The sequence below is a fragment of the Lacerta agilis genome, chromosome 12 (genome assembly GCF_009819535.1).
Source record: "Lacerta agilis isolate rLacAgi1 chromosome 12, rLacAgi1.pri, whole genome shotgun sequence".
NCBI lineage: Eukaryota > Metazoa > Chordata > Lepidosauria > Squamata > Lacertidae > Lacerta > Lacerta agilis.
Genome location: NC_046323.1, coordinates 31,384,224 through 31,401,352, shown reverse-complemented (window position 1 = coordinate 31,401,352; position 17,129 = coordinate 31,384,224). Strand labels below are relative to the sequence as shown.

Here is a 17,129-nt window from a genome sequence, read left to right as displayed (position 1 = left end):
GTGGACTCTTGATAGAGATTATAGGTGAGCTGCAGGGCTTCCTTCTGCCCTGACAGATCTGTGTGCGGTAAATTTTGTTGCTGCGTGTGACAGATTGCAAACTTGTACTTGATAAAGAGCCATGCATTATGAGGAACTTTGGGACAGTTCAGCTGTGTTGAGGATACAGTGATCAGTGATCACTGTGCAGAACCAAGCAGAACATGAGAATTTCTACAATCTTTTGTCTGTGTAATGGTGTCTGTGGGTCCTTCCCCTTTCTGTTTGGTTACAGAGAAATAGAGAACCATAGAATATTTGCAAAAATGAACTTGATGGCAGAGCCTCATGTATATTCTTGCCTTACTGCACCATTAAGAGACCTCATCAGTTATTTTTATTGTTGTTCTTCTGTGCTGGCTAACTTCAGAATCCCCCCCCCCAATATATATTCACACACTAGTAGTTTTACTACCTTAGAATTCAGCAGTTGCTCCTTACAGGCTGATTATTTATTTCATGGACTATTTATTAAGCTGGTTTGCATTTCCCAAATCAATGTATTTTCTTATATTCTGTTCCTTGCTATCTGTAAAGGCAAGTGCAAGGCTACAGTGATCAGCTGGCTTCTACCTCCCCTTTGTTCCTGTACTAATCCTCATTCCCATGCATAGGTGTGTCTCCCTTTCACTGATCGCTCTAACTGCGTTAAGAGTCTAGCGCACAACCAGCTGCTGACTGGGCAAACCATCACCAGCAGTTACCTTTATTATTCAAGCCCTGCCAAGTCTTCTGCAGAAGCAGTGACATTCCAAGAAATTAATAGGCAGCTTTAATTAAGCGTTTGGACTTATTATGCATATGGCATATAGGGATGTCTACATCTCCAAACAATACCAATGGGGAGGGGGCGGTGAATAGTAATCTTGTTTGTAGAACAAAGAAAGGGGCTTGCACGTCTCTGAATGGTAGTACTGTAGTGAATAATTACAGCCAATGTAATAGCTGAAATCACAGCACTTGCTCTGTTGTTTGGTGCTCTAAAGAAATAAAAGAGTTTATTGGTTGTAAACTTCCTATTTTCTTAGAAAGCATATTTCTGGTAGGTACAGGAAAAATAAATATCTGATTTTTTTGTAATAAACCGTAAGCTGGTTTGGTCTCTAAATCCTAGTTTGGTGAGAATGAGCCTGCTCCCCCCCCCCCCCCGCTTGTGTGAGTCTTCCTTCCCACCAGTACAGCTGCAAGGATGAGTTCAGATTATTTTGCTTCAGTTTTTGATTAACCTGAACTTGCCATGCTGTCTGAACCTGGACATACTGTGGGTAATCTTAACTATGGTTAGTGGAAAGAAGCCAACTCCAAACCATAGTTAAAAGCTGCATTGTTTCCACTAACTGAAGTTAATTTTAATCATTTTGGGCCTTAGATTACATGATTAACTGCAGTAAATTTAAAATGGGAGTGTTAACTTCTGACTTCATTGTGGTCCTGCTGGAGAAGGAAAGGGGAGTGAGAACTGTGAGAGTCTGAGTGGAGTCTAGGCTTTTTCTCATAATGCTAAAAAAGAAGAAGAGAGGGGTTTGCAGCCATGGTTTGTTCTATACTTGATTGAAGGTCAGTATTAGTGAATGTGCAAGTGCGTGCAGATTAAGACAAGCCCTATGGTGTGTTCAGTAAGGTTTACTTTCCAAATAAGAGGCCATAGAATTACATTGTAGTTGAGCAATTCTGTATACTTCTAGGTTCCTCCTTCTGCCATGGCAAATGCAGTAGTGAAAAAGTATTTTTGGATCATAGAAATTGTACCTTACACACATCTCCCCAGTGGATGAATCCCAGGAATGAAGAATGTGTCTGAAGACATATCTTCAGTGGCTTACACAAACCTGTGACCTAGAGCTGAAAAGCTCTGTATCCTATTTCCAATCACTTAAGCTATCCTCTTCTACAGTAATTTCTTTTTAGTGCTCATAGATTGGAAGAGACTAGTAATCCTGTGTTGGTTTATAAGTAAAACCCACATTTAGACACAGAGATTTCTACTTCAGTGGGAGTTGTTTTGTCAAATCCTGCTGCCTTCAATATTTTATACTAATACGGGATATAAATGCTTTAAATAAATGGGTTAGTGTGCACAGGTCAGCCAAATAAATTATTATCTTTCTGATTTTATTTCATATCACTGTTTAAACAAAATTAACCTTGCTTTTTCTTCATAATTTTTGTCCTAGTAACTACATCAAAAATAGTTAAATGTCTTGAACTAATCTTATGCATAGGAGCAACAACAAAGTATACCGTATTAAAATATGTTGGTACTAATGTAAAACAAAACAGTACAATGTAAATTCTAATTTAGGTGTTACCACCAAGGTACTCTCTCTAATAATTATTCCTGTAAATAAAGGTTTTTGTCTGTGCAGATTAAAACATTGGCATCATTTAATGAATTTAGGAGAACTTACACTTTGTCATCATAATGTTTAAGGTTTAATATGTATCACATAGTGTCAGTATTAACAATTTCATTCTTAAGTTGGGTGAAAATGTAGGAGAATCTACACAAAAGGTAAAGGGAGCTGTGTTACAAGAAAAGAATCAAAATCTGCACTAGGACAATACCTTTATTAGGTGAATACACATTCCTTCAGAGATGGGGAGTTGACCATTGTTATGCTTCTCATTCCCAGGAAACCTCTGTGCAGTCTGATATTTGCTGAACACCTAAAGAACCTCCTCTTCCATTCCATCTCAAGACTGTAACCAGATGCAAACTTCATAGCTTCAACATCAGCTGTCAACCAAAATTTTGTGCTGCTTTGGTTGACCTAATAAAAGTACAGTCATACCTCCACTTACGTATCCCTCCAGTTACGTAAACTTCGAGATATGTAAGCAGCAAACCAGGAAGTATATTTCTGGGTTTTTGCCACACACGCATGTGCAGAAGTGCTAAACCGCGCTGTGTGCAGAAGCGGTCCTCCGGTTGCGAAAACTTCGGGATACGGCCAGACCACTGGAACAGATCCTGTTCGCAACTGGACGTACCACTGTATCTCCCTAATAGCAAGCTTGAAAGACACCTACACACCTTATTATGGCATTATTTTCTGGAATAATTGGATTTCATTTGTGCACCTGGTACCATTTGCTTTCTCCTTTTTCAAAAATCAAAACCAAGAAAGCATAATGATTTCTCCTGTAACAAGACCGATTGCAATACTTCATTTACTATGGGTTAAGCAAGATTAAATGCAGCATTGATGTATTATATTAAATCAGAAAACTAAGGTCCTTATTTATTTATTTCAGCAATTTTTACCTAGTATTGACCCCAAAGGGCTCCTAGAGCAGCTTTCTTAAATTCCATAATAAACGCTTAACACATACGTGTTATGTCATAATGTTCCTGAGTTTATGTATCTACAGCTTTTGACATGAAATTAAGAAATTCTTAAATTTTTATGCAAAGAGTTATTCTAGGACATCTTTGGTAAAAGTAGGAGTTGACTGTTCATGTAAGTCTTACTGCAGAATTGGCTAACCTGTGGCTTACCAGATGTTGGAATCCAGTTCCCATCTGCTGTTGTCATGGTTTGGGATGATGGGGATTGTAACCCAGCAACAACTGGAAGGCCACAGTATAGCCATCACCAGTTTACTGGCTGTGATTCCAAAGGTTAGGCCAGTTTTCACATTATTGGTCTCCTTTTCAAAAGGCCCAAACTCCATTTTGGGAATGTGCTATACACTGTGCAATAGGGATAAACAGATGTTTCCGGTTTTATAGGAGTATAAACCCTCAGAGAAAACAAACAAACTTGAAATGTCTAGAAGACTTAAGAAGGCATGTGGCACTTTCAGGCTGTTGACCAGCAGTAGCTATCATTTTTTTTTATATTCCTCTTTTAAAAAAATAAATAAATCAAGAAACAACTGAGGCACTAAGAGCAGCAGGAGTTTGCTGAAAAGGGCCCTGGAATCCCCATGTCGCTATCTGTAGCTGTTTCCTTCCCCCCCCCCCATCCAAACCCATTTCTGCTACTTCTGTTCTTAAAATGTATCTGGTCTTAGGAAATGGATGTGGAGAAGCCACTGAAATAGACTGCAGACAAGATTTGAGGTAATGATGGGTGGCAGGCTCTGTGACCTGGAGGGAATGACAACACCTGTCAGTGATAAAGTTTGTTTTCTCTTGGATACTGAGCTCTATTAGCTTCAGGATATATCCACTGTGACATCACCATTGGCTTTAAAGGTGGCAAAGGCATTTTCATTACATTTCTTCAAAGGAAGAGCCATGATGGGGTAAAATGAAGTTATGTTCTGCCTACTAATAAAGCAATCCATATTGATTTATTGATAATATTCAACAATTCTCTAAATTGTAAAGGTATTCCTGAGAGAGTTGCAAAATATGACATAGAAATGTATAAAGCAGCCTAGATAATTTGTGACAGCGCTTGGATTCCAATAAGACATGTGCGTGATTTGTTAAAATGTCAGTAAAGTAATCTTTTGAATTATTTTGAAAGCATTAAAATATATCAAGGCAATGTTCCTTTTCAATTTTCTTGAATATTCTTCAATTCCCCCTAAGATAAGGCCATTATTTGTATTCGAAAACTGTTCCTTTGAGACTGTTGGTCTCTTACAGTAGTTAATATTTGATCAAGAATAGATTTATTCTTTAAATCACTGAATGGAATCAAGGTCTTAAATCAAGTCTGGACTTTTTCAGTCATCTAATATGTACGGAGTGCTTGGTATGTACGGTATTGCTTGGAGACTGCAGCAACTGTTGCAGTTCTTACATACATTTGCTTGTTTATAATTGGCTCCTATATGGAAAACACAGATGGTGTAGACTCTGGCTTTCCATAAGTTTTTGGTTAGAGCAAATTGTGTTTAACAAGTAATTTTAAATTCTTATTTAATTATGTGAACTGGAACTCTTTTTGTAATAGGTGTCCAGGTTTTTTTTTTTTTTTGCGTATTTAATAGATTTATAGCTTGCATTTCCACTACTTAGTTCTTTAAGGTGGCTCACACACATAGTTGAATAAAGTTTACCGTCTCAGCATGAGGCTGGCTTTCACATGTAGATCTTCCACTTGAGAACAAAGGTATCGGCCTAAGTCTGATACTTACATAGGTTCTAACTATTTTGGCTTGCGAAGAAAGAGTCCTCTCTAGAAAAAAAGGGGATGATAAGATCCACTTCAGCAGCTTGGGGCTGCTTCTGCTGCTAAGTTCTTCCTGGGTTGTTTCATTCTTCTGTTTTGTGAAACAGAAGTAAGGTATTTTGCAACAAGTAGACCTGCAACGAAACAGTAGCATGGATTGCTATTGTTGAGAAAATTCAATTTTTGTTCTTTATTTTCCATTCTCTACCCAGCCCAAAATAGTCAGCATTCTATGCCAGCAGGGCATGCTCAGTTTTTATTGGGTGGCTTTATGGAGTTAACAGTTTTTCTATACAGTACTGTATTTAAAAAAGTGCTCTTGAAATTTTGGGGTTGCCCCAAGTTGGAAATTGAATTCACTTAGTCTATTCACATGGGGCACTGCAACAAAATGTTTCAGATATGTATGTTGACGGGGGCAGAGCTTTCAAAGCCAAGAGACTGCCTAGAGCAGGGACGTCCAAAACCTAACAGACTGTGATCTACTCACAGAATAAAAAACTGGCAGTGATCTACCCCTTTAGGGGGGGCGTTTCAGGGAAAAGTTGTTGAGATTTTTTTTAGGGAGGAAAGTCTCGGTTTTTTAGGGGTTCAGGCCAAAGATGCTGAGCTTTTTGGGGGGAGAAAGGGGGAAAGTCACTCACCAAAATACAAACAATCAGCCTCGCAGAGAAAACTCCGTCTTCTGTTTTATAGATCATGGAAGAATGGAGGAGGGGGTGGGGCAGGATGCTCTTTTGCCGCTGATAAGGAAAGGGAGCCAGCAATCAACCGCGATCTACCAAAACCTCCCAGGGATCTACCAGTAGATCGCAATCAACCTGTTGGACATCCCTGGCCTAGAGCAAGTGAGCAGGATGGTGCTGGCTGGTGAATGAACGGGCAGGTGCCCTTATGTCTCGGTTCCTCCATTCTCCATTTCCAACCACTTCTTTTCTCCCTCTCACTCAGCTTTTAGTTATAGTTGTGGAGTGGAACTGGAATTAGAATGCAGGATTACTGGTTAATCTGGAAGCCCTGTGACCTTGTCATATTGATATTCATCAGTCCATAGAGATGTTTATGCTTTGTGTCGTTTCTTTAAAAAAAAAAAAAAAACTTATGCATGCAATGGTACTATTTAGAAGGCGAGCTGACTTTGATTACGATTATTCACTATTTTCTTTTGTCTCAGTTGAATAAATCTAATAATTTGTGAGCTTCATTTTTATAATTTGCTACCATACTAACCATACCATCCATATTTTGCAGGGGTAGGGAATGTCTGGCCACCCAGATGTTGTTGTACTCCAACTCACTTCAGCACTAGCCTACATAACCAATGGTGGGAGTTGTTCAGCAACATCTGGAGGACCATATGCTCCCCAACCCTGTTTTGGAGGAGATTCCAACATATTGAACTTCTGTATATCCAAACCATAGTTCTGTATGTGATGTTCGTTCTATTTATTTATTTGAAGTTGTGAGAACTGAGCACATAAAAAGCAGCATTAATAATAATCATGGTTAATTAACCAATTAGTTAGAAATTGCGGGAATATTCGGAGCAAACAGAAATACATCAATTGTATCATCACCAATCTGTGATGAAGTGGTACATCTTTCTCCTTAATCTAAAATACATAATAAATTAGACAGATAAGCATGCTAAGTCACTTAGGATTCTCTTCTATCCTCACAATAAAAGGATTTGCTCCAATGAACATTTTGCTGATTCTCAAGGATTTGGATTAGTCTACAAGAGAACAGAAAACCTGTGGCAGAGATGCATGGCATAGTGTATTCAGATGCTACAAAACAGGATTAAGAGGATTTCAGCAATTTAATTTTTCCTCCCCTTCTGAACCCAAGTCACCCTCTTATAAACTTCCAAAATATGCTGTACACACTTTATCGTAGCCCTTTGTAGTTCAAGGTTACAGTATATGAGTTTAAATTCCAGATTTGGCATGGTGTACCAAGCCAAAACATCATAAGACTGCCTGGGAAGGGGGAGAAACATTTTATATAACCGAAAGAGTAATCAAATCATTTGTTTCTAGCAACATATTTCTATGATATCTGCTGAATCCTTATTGTATAATTTCTCAAAATGCCAGGTTGCGGGGGGAGTGCTCACGTTAAAACATTTTATCTATTATTAGCAGAAAAAGACTGCTCCAGGAGCAGTGTTTTAATTGCAGTTTTAATTGGAGCTCAGCTCAGCACTAGCCTAGGGTTGCCATACGTCCGGGAACTCCCGGACATGTCCTCTTTTGGGGGGTCCTACATGCCCATTCAGGGGGAATTTCACCTTTTAAGCAAATACCTTTGATTTTGGGTTTATTTTTTTGTGTGTACACGGATGGGTGGTTCTGGTTTAGGCTCTGGTGTGGGCAGCTTGGGCTCAGTGGCTCTAAAAAAGCTAAAAAAAAAAATGTCCCCGGGTTTTTACCTCTTGAAACATGGCAACCCTGCACTAGCCTGTTTTCCAGTCAAGCATTGCCTAACACCCATGAAGATTCACCACTTCCAACATTTTCGTATACTGTACTTATGCTGGAATAGGAAGTGGAGACTCACCTTGCATGAGAGCCTGAACTGAACTGCTAATAAAATGACATGCATTCAGGAACATCTTCTCCCAGGTATACCCAGCTTCTTGTGATCTTCTGGAAAGGCTTTGCCTCATGTCTAGCTAGCTAGGGCATTGCTGGGGCATTGCTAGGGGTGCTCACTTTTATTTTGTGGTACCTGCATTGTAGAATTCAATTAGAGTTCCCCTTTCAAGTCCATAATTGTAGATTTTTAGGTTGCAATAGAGGATTCTTTTTATGCTGGGATTTTAGCTGCAACGTGGTTTTGATTTTTTAGCTCTGTTGAAATTAAACCAATACACTTCTGCTTTGCTTCTTCTTCACTGCTCTGTGTGTGGGCATTTCCTACTGTTGACTCTCTGGTCATTGTAGCACGTGACACTAAACTGTGGATCAGCACTTCTCCCACCTTGCACACAGATGGGAGAAGGACTTTGGCAGAGTTTAGTTTCACTTTCATATAATCCCAGTCCAGCAATATGAACCAGAGAACATAGCTAAAAATAAGCATTGGTTAGTTTAAGAAGCCAGCTTTATAATTCATGGTTTGAAGTAAGCATGTTACAAAGCTTACCTATCACAGTTCATTTTAAACACTATCTCTGGTTTGAACGTAATGCTAGGCTGGGATTTTGTGAAAGTGGAAGTAAACTTTGCTGGTCACCTCCAAACTGTGTGGAAGGAGCAGTGGATGGAGTGTGTGAGCCTTGTGCTTTGCATAGGCTTGTTCAGGCTCATCCACATAGAACCAACCCATGGTTCAGCATTATGTGCAATTGTGGCCTCACTCTCCCTGTCAACAGTGGAGTACAACTGCAGGTGCATAATGGGGAATGTATTAATCTAATTAGATTGGGCCCAGACTTTTAAAAAATGCTATTTGATTTTAAAATAGCTAATTTACAGCATTTATTATTATTTTGTAATGCTCTAGAAATGCTACCCTACCGATGGGGGTGTTGGCAACACCAGTATATGATATGTCTAACAGAGGAAGGGGAAGAGGCTGGAGAAGGAGAGAATGCAGCTGAAGGACCTTTTCCATTAGATTCCAAAGGCAATTATCCAGTGCTTGAATAAATCATTGATACTTGGTTATATGAGCATTAATGCAGATAAATAATTCTATTGTCATTGGCTTAAAGATACGGCATGCTAGCATGCTAGCAATTTACTCCTGCTCATTTGCATTTGAGGAAAAAGGCTGTGTACACTCCTATTTAACCTGCTGCCAGTGAACTCCCACTGCAGCATTGGGAAGCAGGGTCCACACGACATTAGCCGCAATCCATATTTATCCAGTATCTGTCCTGTAGTTTCCTATAAAATAGTGCGTTTTTATGTGTTTTTCCGCAAACCAGCTTTGATCTGAATTGAGAAAATGAATGGGTCTAGCCAGTAATGTATACACAGACATAGTTTGTGTTGCTGTGGAAGCAAATTATCAACCCCATGCTGAATGGAAACTGAACGCTGCTCAGACAGGGGCTTAAAGTGGTTAAATGTCCAGCAGATGAGTCGTGCCAACTGGATTTGCACCTGTTCCTCACAGCAGACATGAAGTGAAATAATTGCCCAAGCAGTGCTAGGACTGTCGGTAATTTTTCTTGTGACAAGAAGCTGGCATAGTGACATTTCTGATTAACCTGGTGTGTGCCACGTTATAAATTGTGACAGGTTATATTCAATATATCACTATTTGTATTGATTCAAGCACATTGCAAACATCTTTCATATTTAGTCTAATAACATTTTAACGTCTTGGTGATATTTGCTCTTTATGCATTGTGGAATATTATTAATAATCGATTTGTAAGGCTGAATTAAATTGATTGCTCTACATATGACCAAGCAACCCCATTCTTTGGGATACTATTTAGCTTCACTGAATTTGTTTAAATTTTAATTCCTACTCAGATGCTCTTGAATTGTATATGTGGAAAGGCAGTGAGGTCACGCACACCATCCCTCCAACCTGGACTTTCCTCTGTTGAGTAGAAAGATCTGAAGGGGGATCATAGAATCATAGAATCATAGAGTTGGAAGAGACCACAAGGGCCATCCAGTCCAACCCCCTGCCAAGCAGGAAACACCATCAAAGCATTCCTGACAGATGGCTGTCAAGCCTCCGCTTAAAGACCTCCAAAGAAGGAGACTCCACCACACTCCTTGGCAGCAAATTCCAAGTGCAGATTGTAACTGCATTTGGCTAAACACTGTTACTGGCCTCCCTGCAATCAGGAACGCTTCATGATTGAGGCTTCTGATAGTCAAGGACTCTGCATTTAGCTAAACATACTAACAATACCCTCCTAGACCCTCCTGCTCAGCGCGGGATGGGTTGGGTGGAAGGGAGGAGGCCAGCGTGTGCAAGTCCTGCAGCCCCTCCTGAGAAACTATTTAATAACACCTGAATAGTGCTGTAATATAGGAAAAAATATCAGTAAAAGAAATATCATTTTAGGCACATCCAGTTGATGCAAGACCACCAGCAGGCGGATCCTTTTGAACCCAGAAGAGGGAGGAATGAGACGAGGGTGAAATGGAGTGGGGTGGGGCAGGCTTATGCACACTCCACTGACACACATGTTGACCTGGAATGCAACCCCCATGGAAACGGAGAGTTGCCTATACTTGACATATTAGAAATTCGTACCAAAGACGCAATTCCTCTACAAATTGTAATACATGCATTTTTTGTTGTTCATACTTTCCTCTTCTGACTAAAAGTCAGTTTGTGAGACTTGAGAAAGCAGAAATATATGAAGATTCATAGGAGATTTGGCAATTGTTTTAGCGTTCTAAATTGTGTTGTGTAATTAAAATCAAATACACAGTGTCTTTTGATTCTGATATTATTCCATAATGGAATATACCGGTATTACTGTTCCACTAAGTTCTTTCAGTTACTCTGTTAAGATGTATTTAAATTGATATTCATGCAATCTTGGGTCCAAAAAACTTGCTTTTTAGGCATGCCCAGTCAAAATTTTCACTCTCTCCCCCTTTAAGCCACAGGCCTTTGCATCATATGGCAAACTGCTCTTGCATATCCCCTCAATTTTAGAAATGGTTTATCATGTGGCATGAAGAACTGCTTGTGAAACATAATCCTGTAGCTCATTTGGGCTCATGGAACTAGTTGTGCAGTTCACTGGCTCCCAGCCACTGTAAACGTTTGAGAAATGTCTTTGAGAAGGGTCTTTTATAGGATCTTCTTTGTTGACAAGCACCGAATATTTCATCAACATGATACAAATTTCCCTGTTCTTTTTTGACATGCAGATCACCATGCTCATACAAAATTTAATGATAAACTGATTTAAAAAACAATATTCAGATGTGATGTGTGAAACAAGTGCCACACATTCAAAATTTCTTATAAAAAAACACGTTATGGTCCCTCATCAAAGTATTCAGTGAGTAAGAAGCTACTCCTTCGCCCTCCTTTGTTTCTGTTCATTGATTGCAGTTACGGAATATATTTCTGTACGGACAAAAAAAATCACACTGTAATCCATAGGATTTTTTAATGCATGTAAGTGGGCAGATTTGCAGCTTTAAGTAAGTGTTGTATGTCAATATGGGCTGTGTAAAAGGCTAATGGAGCTGAAAGCCATTCTTTCCTCTGCTAAGAAGATAAAGCTCTTGCGCTTTCTATTGTTTACCTGAACTTGATGGGGATAGCAACAAATTAATTGGATAGTTGGAGAATCTCTAGTCAATTTGAAGTGTTGCATTTTTTGTGTTGTTAGGATACTAATTAAATATTTACTTTCCTAAGCTTTTTTTTTTTTTTAGAAAAAAGTTTGCTAATTTAAAGGTAGAGAAGGCTATGTTAATTGGGTAAGCTAATTAAGCAGTCAAAGGAGAGCAGGAGGGAGGCAAGTGCTAAATACGTGAACATTTTTGGATCAGCAAATCTCAAGGTCCTTCTGTGAGTGGAGCAGGAGCCATATGCCGGGTTGTCAGCAGTCTCATCGAGAACCAGAGACTGCAAAGTCCTGCTGGGGAAATGAAATATCTGCACTTGAAGGACAAAAGTAGCTACATGCTGTGGCTTGATTTGCAAGTACTGTTTCTCTTTTGCTAGTGGTATTTGCTGCTAGTTTGAGGTTGGCTGATATTTGGAAGAAACAGCTCATGTTCCAGCATACAGCAACTGGGATCTTTTTTTTGTTGTTGTCAAAAGTCTGAATCCTTTTTTTCGTTCATTTGGGTGTCGCGAAGAGCTTGAATGGAGGCCTGGCTTTCTGGACTGGTGAATATCATGAGCACAGCATTCTTGTATTGTATAATTGTTTCTTGATATCTGTTTTCCAAAAGGAGCAATACGTTTGCATTTGTTAATATATGAAATAGGTGTTTGCTTCTCTGTGTACTTTTATTACGTACAAAATAACATGGTTTGTCACAAAAAAAGGCTTCTTAAGGAACAAAAACGCACGTTGAATAGTTTATGGGTTTTTTAATATTTAATGCAAAGTAGGAAATTTGTTATTCTCCTACTGGAGCCTATATTTGGTTCCTGCTAAGAAAAATGTATTGTATTGGTTTAGTTGTGAAAATCCATTTCTATCTCATTAAAAGTGTTAAGCTGTGCAAAAGGCATTGACTTACAGTATTTGAATAGCTTACGTACTAATTGGTTTTCAGCTGTTCTTTGTCTGACTCACCTGCGACTTTATGTTCATAGGCATGTTTTGCTACAAGGTAGGGTGTCTGGTCAATTTCTTGCTGCCTTCTGTGACACAATTATGGGATTCCCTTTGATGCTCTGAATTAAGAGGGACTTTATTATTTTAACATTATGACCTCTTTTTAAAAGTTGCATTTTAAACTAATGAAATGGCTTCATAGGATGTTACTAAGTTGATTAATAAAAGCTGTGAGTTGTGGAAAGGGAGTGCAAAGCAAAAGAACATCACATGCCTTAGGAGCTCAAAATAATATGCTTTTAAATGCAAGTTTACTGGTTTTTAGTTTTTTCTAAGTAGGTACGTTACTGGCTAGTGTGAAGTCTGCAAGATATATATATTCATCTGATCGTGCTTCATGTTGATGTGCTGATCATATTACACATTGCAGTTGTGATGATGATTTCATATTTTCTATCCAGAGATACTGTAGTATGTAGAGCGTTCTAACATTGAGCTTTGTTTTCACCTGCAGTGATTCTAAAGGTTTATGTAGAGCACTACCAATCAGTGTCATTTGCAATAAAGAAGAAAACTTTCACTCTAACAGGATTTTCTTTTGTGTTCAGCTTGCACAGTTTAGACAAAGGAAAGCACACTCTGATGGGCAGCATGCACCCAAGAAGCAGAAGAAAAAGAAAAAGGTATCAAACACCAAAGATGAAGAATTGGTACAAGAAGGTCTGGATATTGACCAGTCTCAAGGAGAAGATGCATCCACACACAGCTGTCAAAGAGGAGCAGCTGCTGCATCTGACTTTGCCATTGTGAGGACTTTGCACAGTGATGAATTGATCAAGCATGATCAAATGTATACCACAGAAGTAAGTGTTTCTGACATTAGAAAAACTTATTTATATCACCATGCATTTTAAAGTCAGAATGAGGAGGCTACCTCTCTGTTCCACAGTAATGCTCAGGGGTGAAACTTTGCATTTGAATGTGTTCATTAATGTAGTTTCCCATGCACATTTTAAAAACTAAGCACTATTTGTAACACTTACGGTTTTCTGTACTTAGACTATAAATAAATTTCTAATCTAATTTGTAAGGGAGGGAAACTGAATGGTTTATGAAGTGCTGATAAATAATCTGCATTTTATTAGATGGAAAATAACTTTAGAGAGTAAAAGCATGTAACTGTTTGAAGTTTATTCCATGACCTATGCAAAATAATCATTGATCATAGACTAGTTTGGTATTTGGGGTTCCATTTGTAGCATTTCATGGTCATATCCTCCAACATCTTGAGTCCCAAAACTGGGACTTGTGTCTTCCCATGTGAGATTACGGAGCCCAAAAGACATACTTTTTTCAGGGTGAGATACTTGTACAAAGTCACGCGAGATCATGACACCCAAGATGGCCACCGTGCTCTCGTGTGGAAAAAATTGGATGTCCTGTTTTGTCCTGGGCAATTCCAGGATATGCACTGTTATTCATTTGAAATGATGCTGGTAGGCAGGCAGTCTGCTTGCTATATAAAATATCTCTCACAAGGCCTCTGTAGATCATCAAGGCATATGCAAAAACTCCCCCCACCAATGTACTTGTGAAAGAGGCAAAGAAGGCTGCCTATATACGTGGAAAGTCAGGGAGTCAGCCAAGTAACTAGTTACCAGGAATATAACTAAATATAAACTTTAGATGATAAAGCTCCATCAGGTTCTGCTCATATTCAGGTTTTTCACAGTAGTCTTTGAGGATGATGACATTGAGATATGTAGATTCTCACTAATGGTAAGTTTGAAGATGAAATGAAATTTCCAATTCTCATGAAACATAGGCACTATGTGAAGATCTGCTGCTGTCTAGGTTGCCAGTCAGGTAACACATCTATTAATTTTCATTTATGCTTTGCTCCATTTAATGATAGAATTCCTGGAGCAGACTGCCACTTATATCACATGGATTATGAGTTTTAGAATATTTCAAATATGGTGCATTCAGATTATTACATCATGAATATTGTGCAAGCTAAGAATGCTTGTGCTAGTTTTTCAAGAAGTGTTGCTACTATAAAGTGTAATTTGCACTCATTCATTTTTATTTTCTGATTTTCACTTTAGAACTTGTCTCTACTGTCAAATATTGTAATCATACACTTAACATCCTTTGAGATGCTATATATAGGGAAATTTAGTACCTCTTCAGGAAAGAATTTGAGTCTGGGAAATTGAGAGACATGCAGTGGATGTTCTGGGCTGATGTTTGGGTTTGCAATGTGAAACTAGGCCTCTTAAAAGAAAAGAATAATGTAGCACAGCCAGATGGGCAGGGTATAAATAATAAATTATTATAAATTATTATTGCGTTATTTCGGACTGTCATCCTAACCAAATAAGACAACTCAGTGACTGGGATTCAAATACCAACTGTACCAATAGTTTGGGCATGGTCAAGGACCATATCTCCCCATAAGAACTAACGGACCCTGCAGTCATCATTTGAGGCCTTTTTTGTGGTGGCTCCATGCTCAAGGAGGCTTCTTCCCAGGGAGGCTTGCCTGCTGCTTTTGTTACGTATCTTTAGGCGCCAGGCAAAAATAATGATGATAATCAGCGAAACTTCTAACTCTTTATTTGAACTAGGAAGCTTGATTAGCTTCATGGAACTCAAGGAGTAGGGGGGGGGGAACCAAAAGAACAGAAGTAATGAAAAGCACTGATATATTAGGCCTATTCAGTATGTATTTTATTTGCACCACAGTAAAACAGAATGGGAAGAAAGCCTCAGATAGCTAGATTTCCCTGAGTAATGTAGTGGACTGGCACCTTATATGTACAGTACATACCTAACCATGCATGTATTAGATGACGGCATGATAATATCCTTTAAAAATATACTTTTACATTTTAATTATCACAGGCTTTTTGAGAGAAATTATCTATCTCTGAGTAATTGTTCTTACTTACCGTAAGGCTACAGAGGTAGGACAAAGTGAACATCTTTTTAAAAGGAAAAATGATACAGCAAAAAGTTGCTTCACTTTGGTTTTAGTAAATCTGTAAAATGAAGATTTGTAAGGCAGTCTTTGGGATTTGCCTGTTCTTTCACCCTTTATCACTTTTAAAGTACATTATTATGTAAAGCTCAAATCAAGAGGACTGGCACAAAAAGGGATTATATTGTTTTCTTCTTTTAAATATCCAGTTGTTAATTGCCTCCCTTCTAGAAAGTTCTGCCTTTCCTTTTAGCACTGGACACCATCAGCTACCCCAAAACATAGGAAATATAAGAAAATAATAATAGAAGGAATTCAAATTTCAGGAGGTAATTTTACATTGAAAGCAGATTTCCATCTACCACTTTTGTTTCAAAAAAAGGTTTGTCATGAAGCCGGGCTGGAGTTAGAGAAACACACATTGAAGAAGGAGGGGCTAGAATACCATAGTAGTACATTGCAGTTTCCTCTTGAGTTAGCACACTTGGGCACACAGTTATTTGGATCTCAATCTTTGTGTTTATCTAATGGAATAAATCTAATTTGATCTGTTTGGCTAGGGTTTATTGTTCAGTTATATTTCTTGGCAGAGCAAATAGTCAGTTGTAGCCAAGCATTATGCCTGAAAGTTGACCTATTTTATTTTTTTAGAACATTTAAAACCAATAATGTGGTTCTATGTGTAGTCTTGCAATTAGGTTCTATGCTTGTACAGAATGTCCTCAGAAAGTTGTAATGTTTTGCTTAGGGAGCTGGCACTCTCATATAGAGAAGATGAGTTATACAGTACAATATACATGCCCCAAGAGATGGGGGTAAGTGCCTTTTTGCTCACTTATTTTCTGGCTGTCTTACAACCAACATTGCTGAGAACTTTCTTCAAGAGTTTTCTTTTGGGGGTTCTTCAAATTCCTAGCTTGCCAGCATTCCTTTTAGTCAGGGAGACCTTTTCACAATTTTCTAGGTTGTGTGGTATATGTATTTTCTATTTTCTCAAAATTATTTCACTCTTTCCACCTGGCTATGCACTTTTTTAATTAAAAAAAACACCCTAAGATGGCCTACACAAAGAACATCGATCTCTAATTATCTAGGAATGGACTTTAGAAGTTGTCTCTGTAATAGCCTTAGTGAGTGAGTGGAATGAAACTTCTTCTGAGGCTTTAAGACCAGCTTCTGCTCACTTACCATAATTTACTTTTTGGCATTTCTAAGATGGGTCTCCTCGCAGTAAAAATTAAAATAAAATCCGAAAACAATACAAATGCAGCATAAAAATAAATGGCTGCAGAGGGAAGCTGTGGTAGCAGTGTTAATTTCAGTAGCCAAACAGAGCTGATCATCAAAGAGAATAAGGACACTTTGCACAGTAATTGGTTCTTTCTGTGGTTTTAATGCATAGGAAGAGCCACTGGAGTTGGACAAGGACCTGTTCCTTGTGGCTATCTAGCAGAGGGGGTTTGACTGGCTGGGTCCAGAGCATGGGCAATGTTTCATTGCATGATGGGATGGTCCCTGCTGCCTTGGAAGAGTTGGTAGTGTGACCACTCCTCAAGAAATTGATCCTGGGCGCCTTGCATTGGAATAACTGCAAATATCCCACTTTTGGAGAAAGTGGTGGAGAGAATTGTGGTGGGGCAGCTAGCTACAAATACTCTTGGGTGACACAGATTATTTAGATCCATTTCCAATCTGGGTTCAGGCCTTGCCATAGGACTGAGATGACCCATGGTCACCCTTATGG

At 38.7% G+C, this 17,129-nt stretch overlaps 1 protein-coding gene across 10 annotated transcripts in view; it reads left to right on the top strand.

The window, feature by feature from the left end:
- The window catches only part of AKAP9 (A-kinase anchoring protein 9), a 104,603-nt gene that overhangs the window by 3,576 nt on the left and 83,898 nt on the right, over positions 1 to 17,129 (top strand). For 9 of the 10 annotated variants that reach the window (XM_033166119.1, XM_033166117.1, XM_033166116.1 and 6 more), the window contains exon 2: positions 13,011 to 13,265. In XM_033166119.1, coding sequence (XP_033022010.1) covers positions 13,011 to 13,265 — 255 coding nt within the window. Of the gene's footprint in view, positions 1 to 11,944; positions 12,006 to 13,010; positions 13,266 to 17,129 lie in introns of those variants that run through there. The other variant, XM_033166111.1, reaches the window with a different exon arrangement.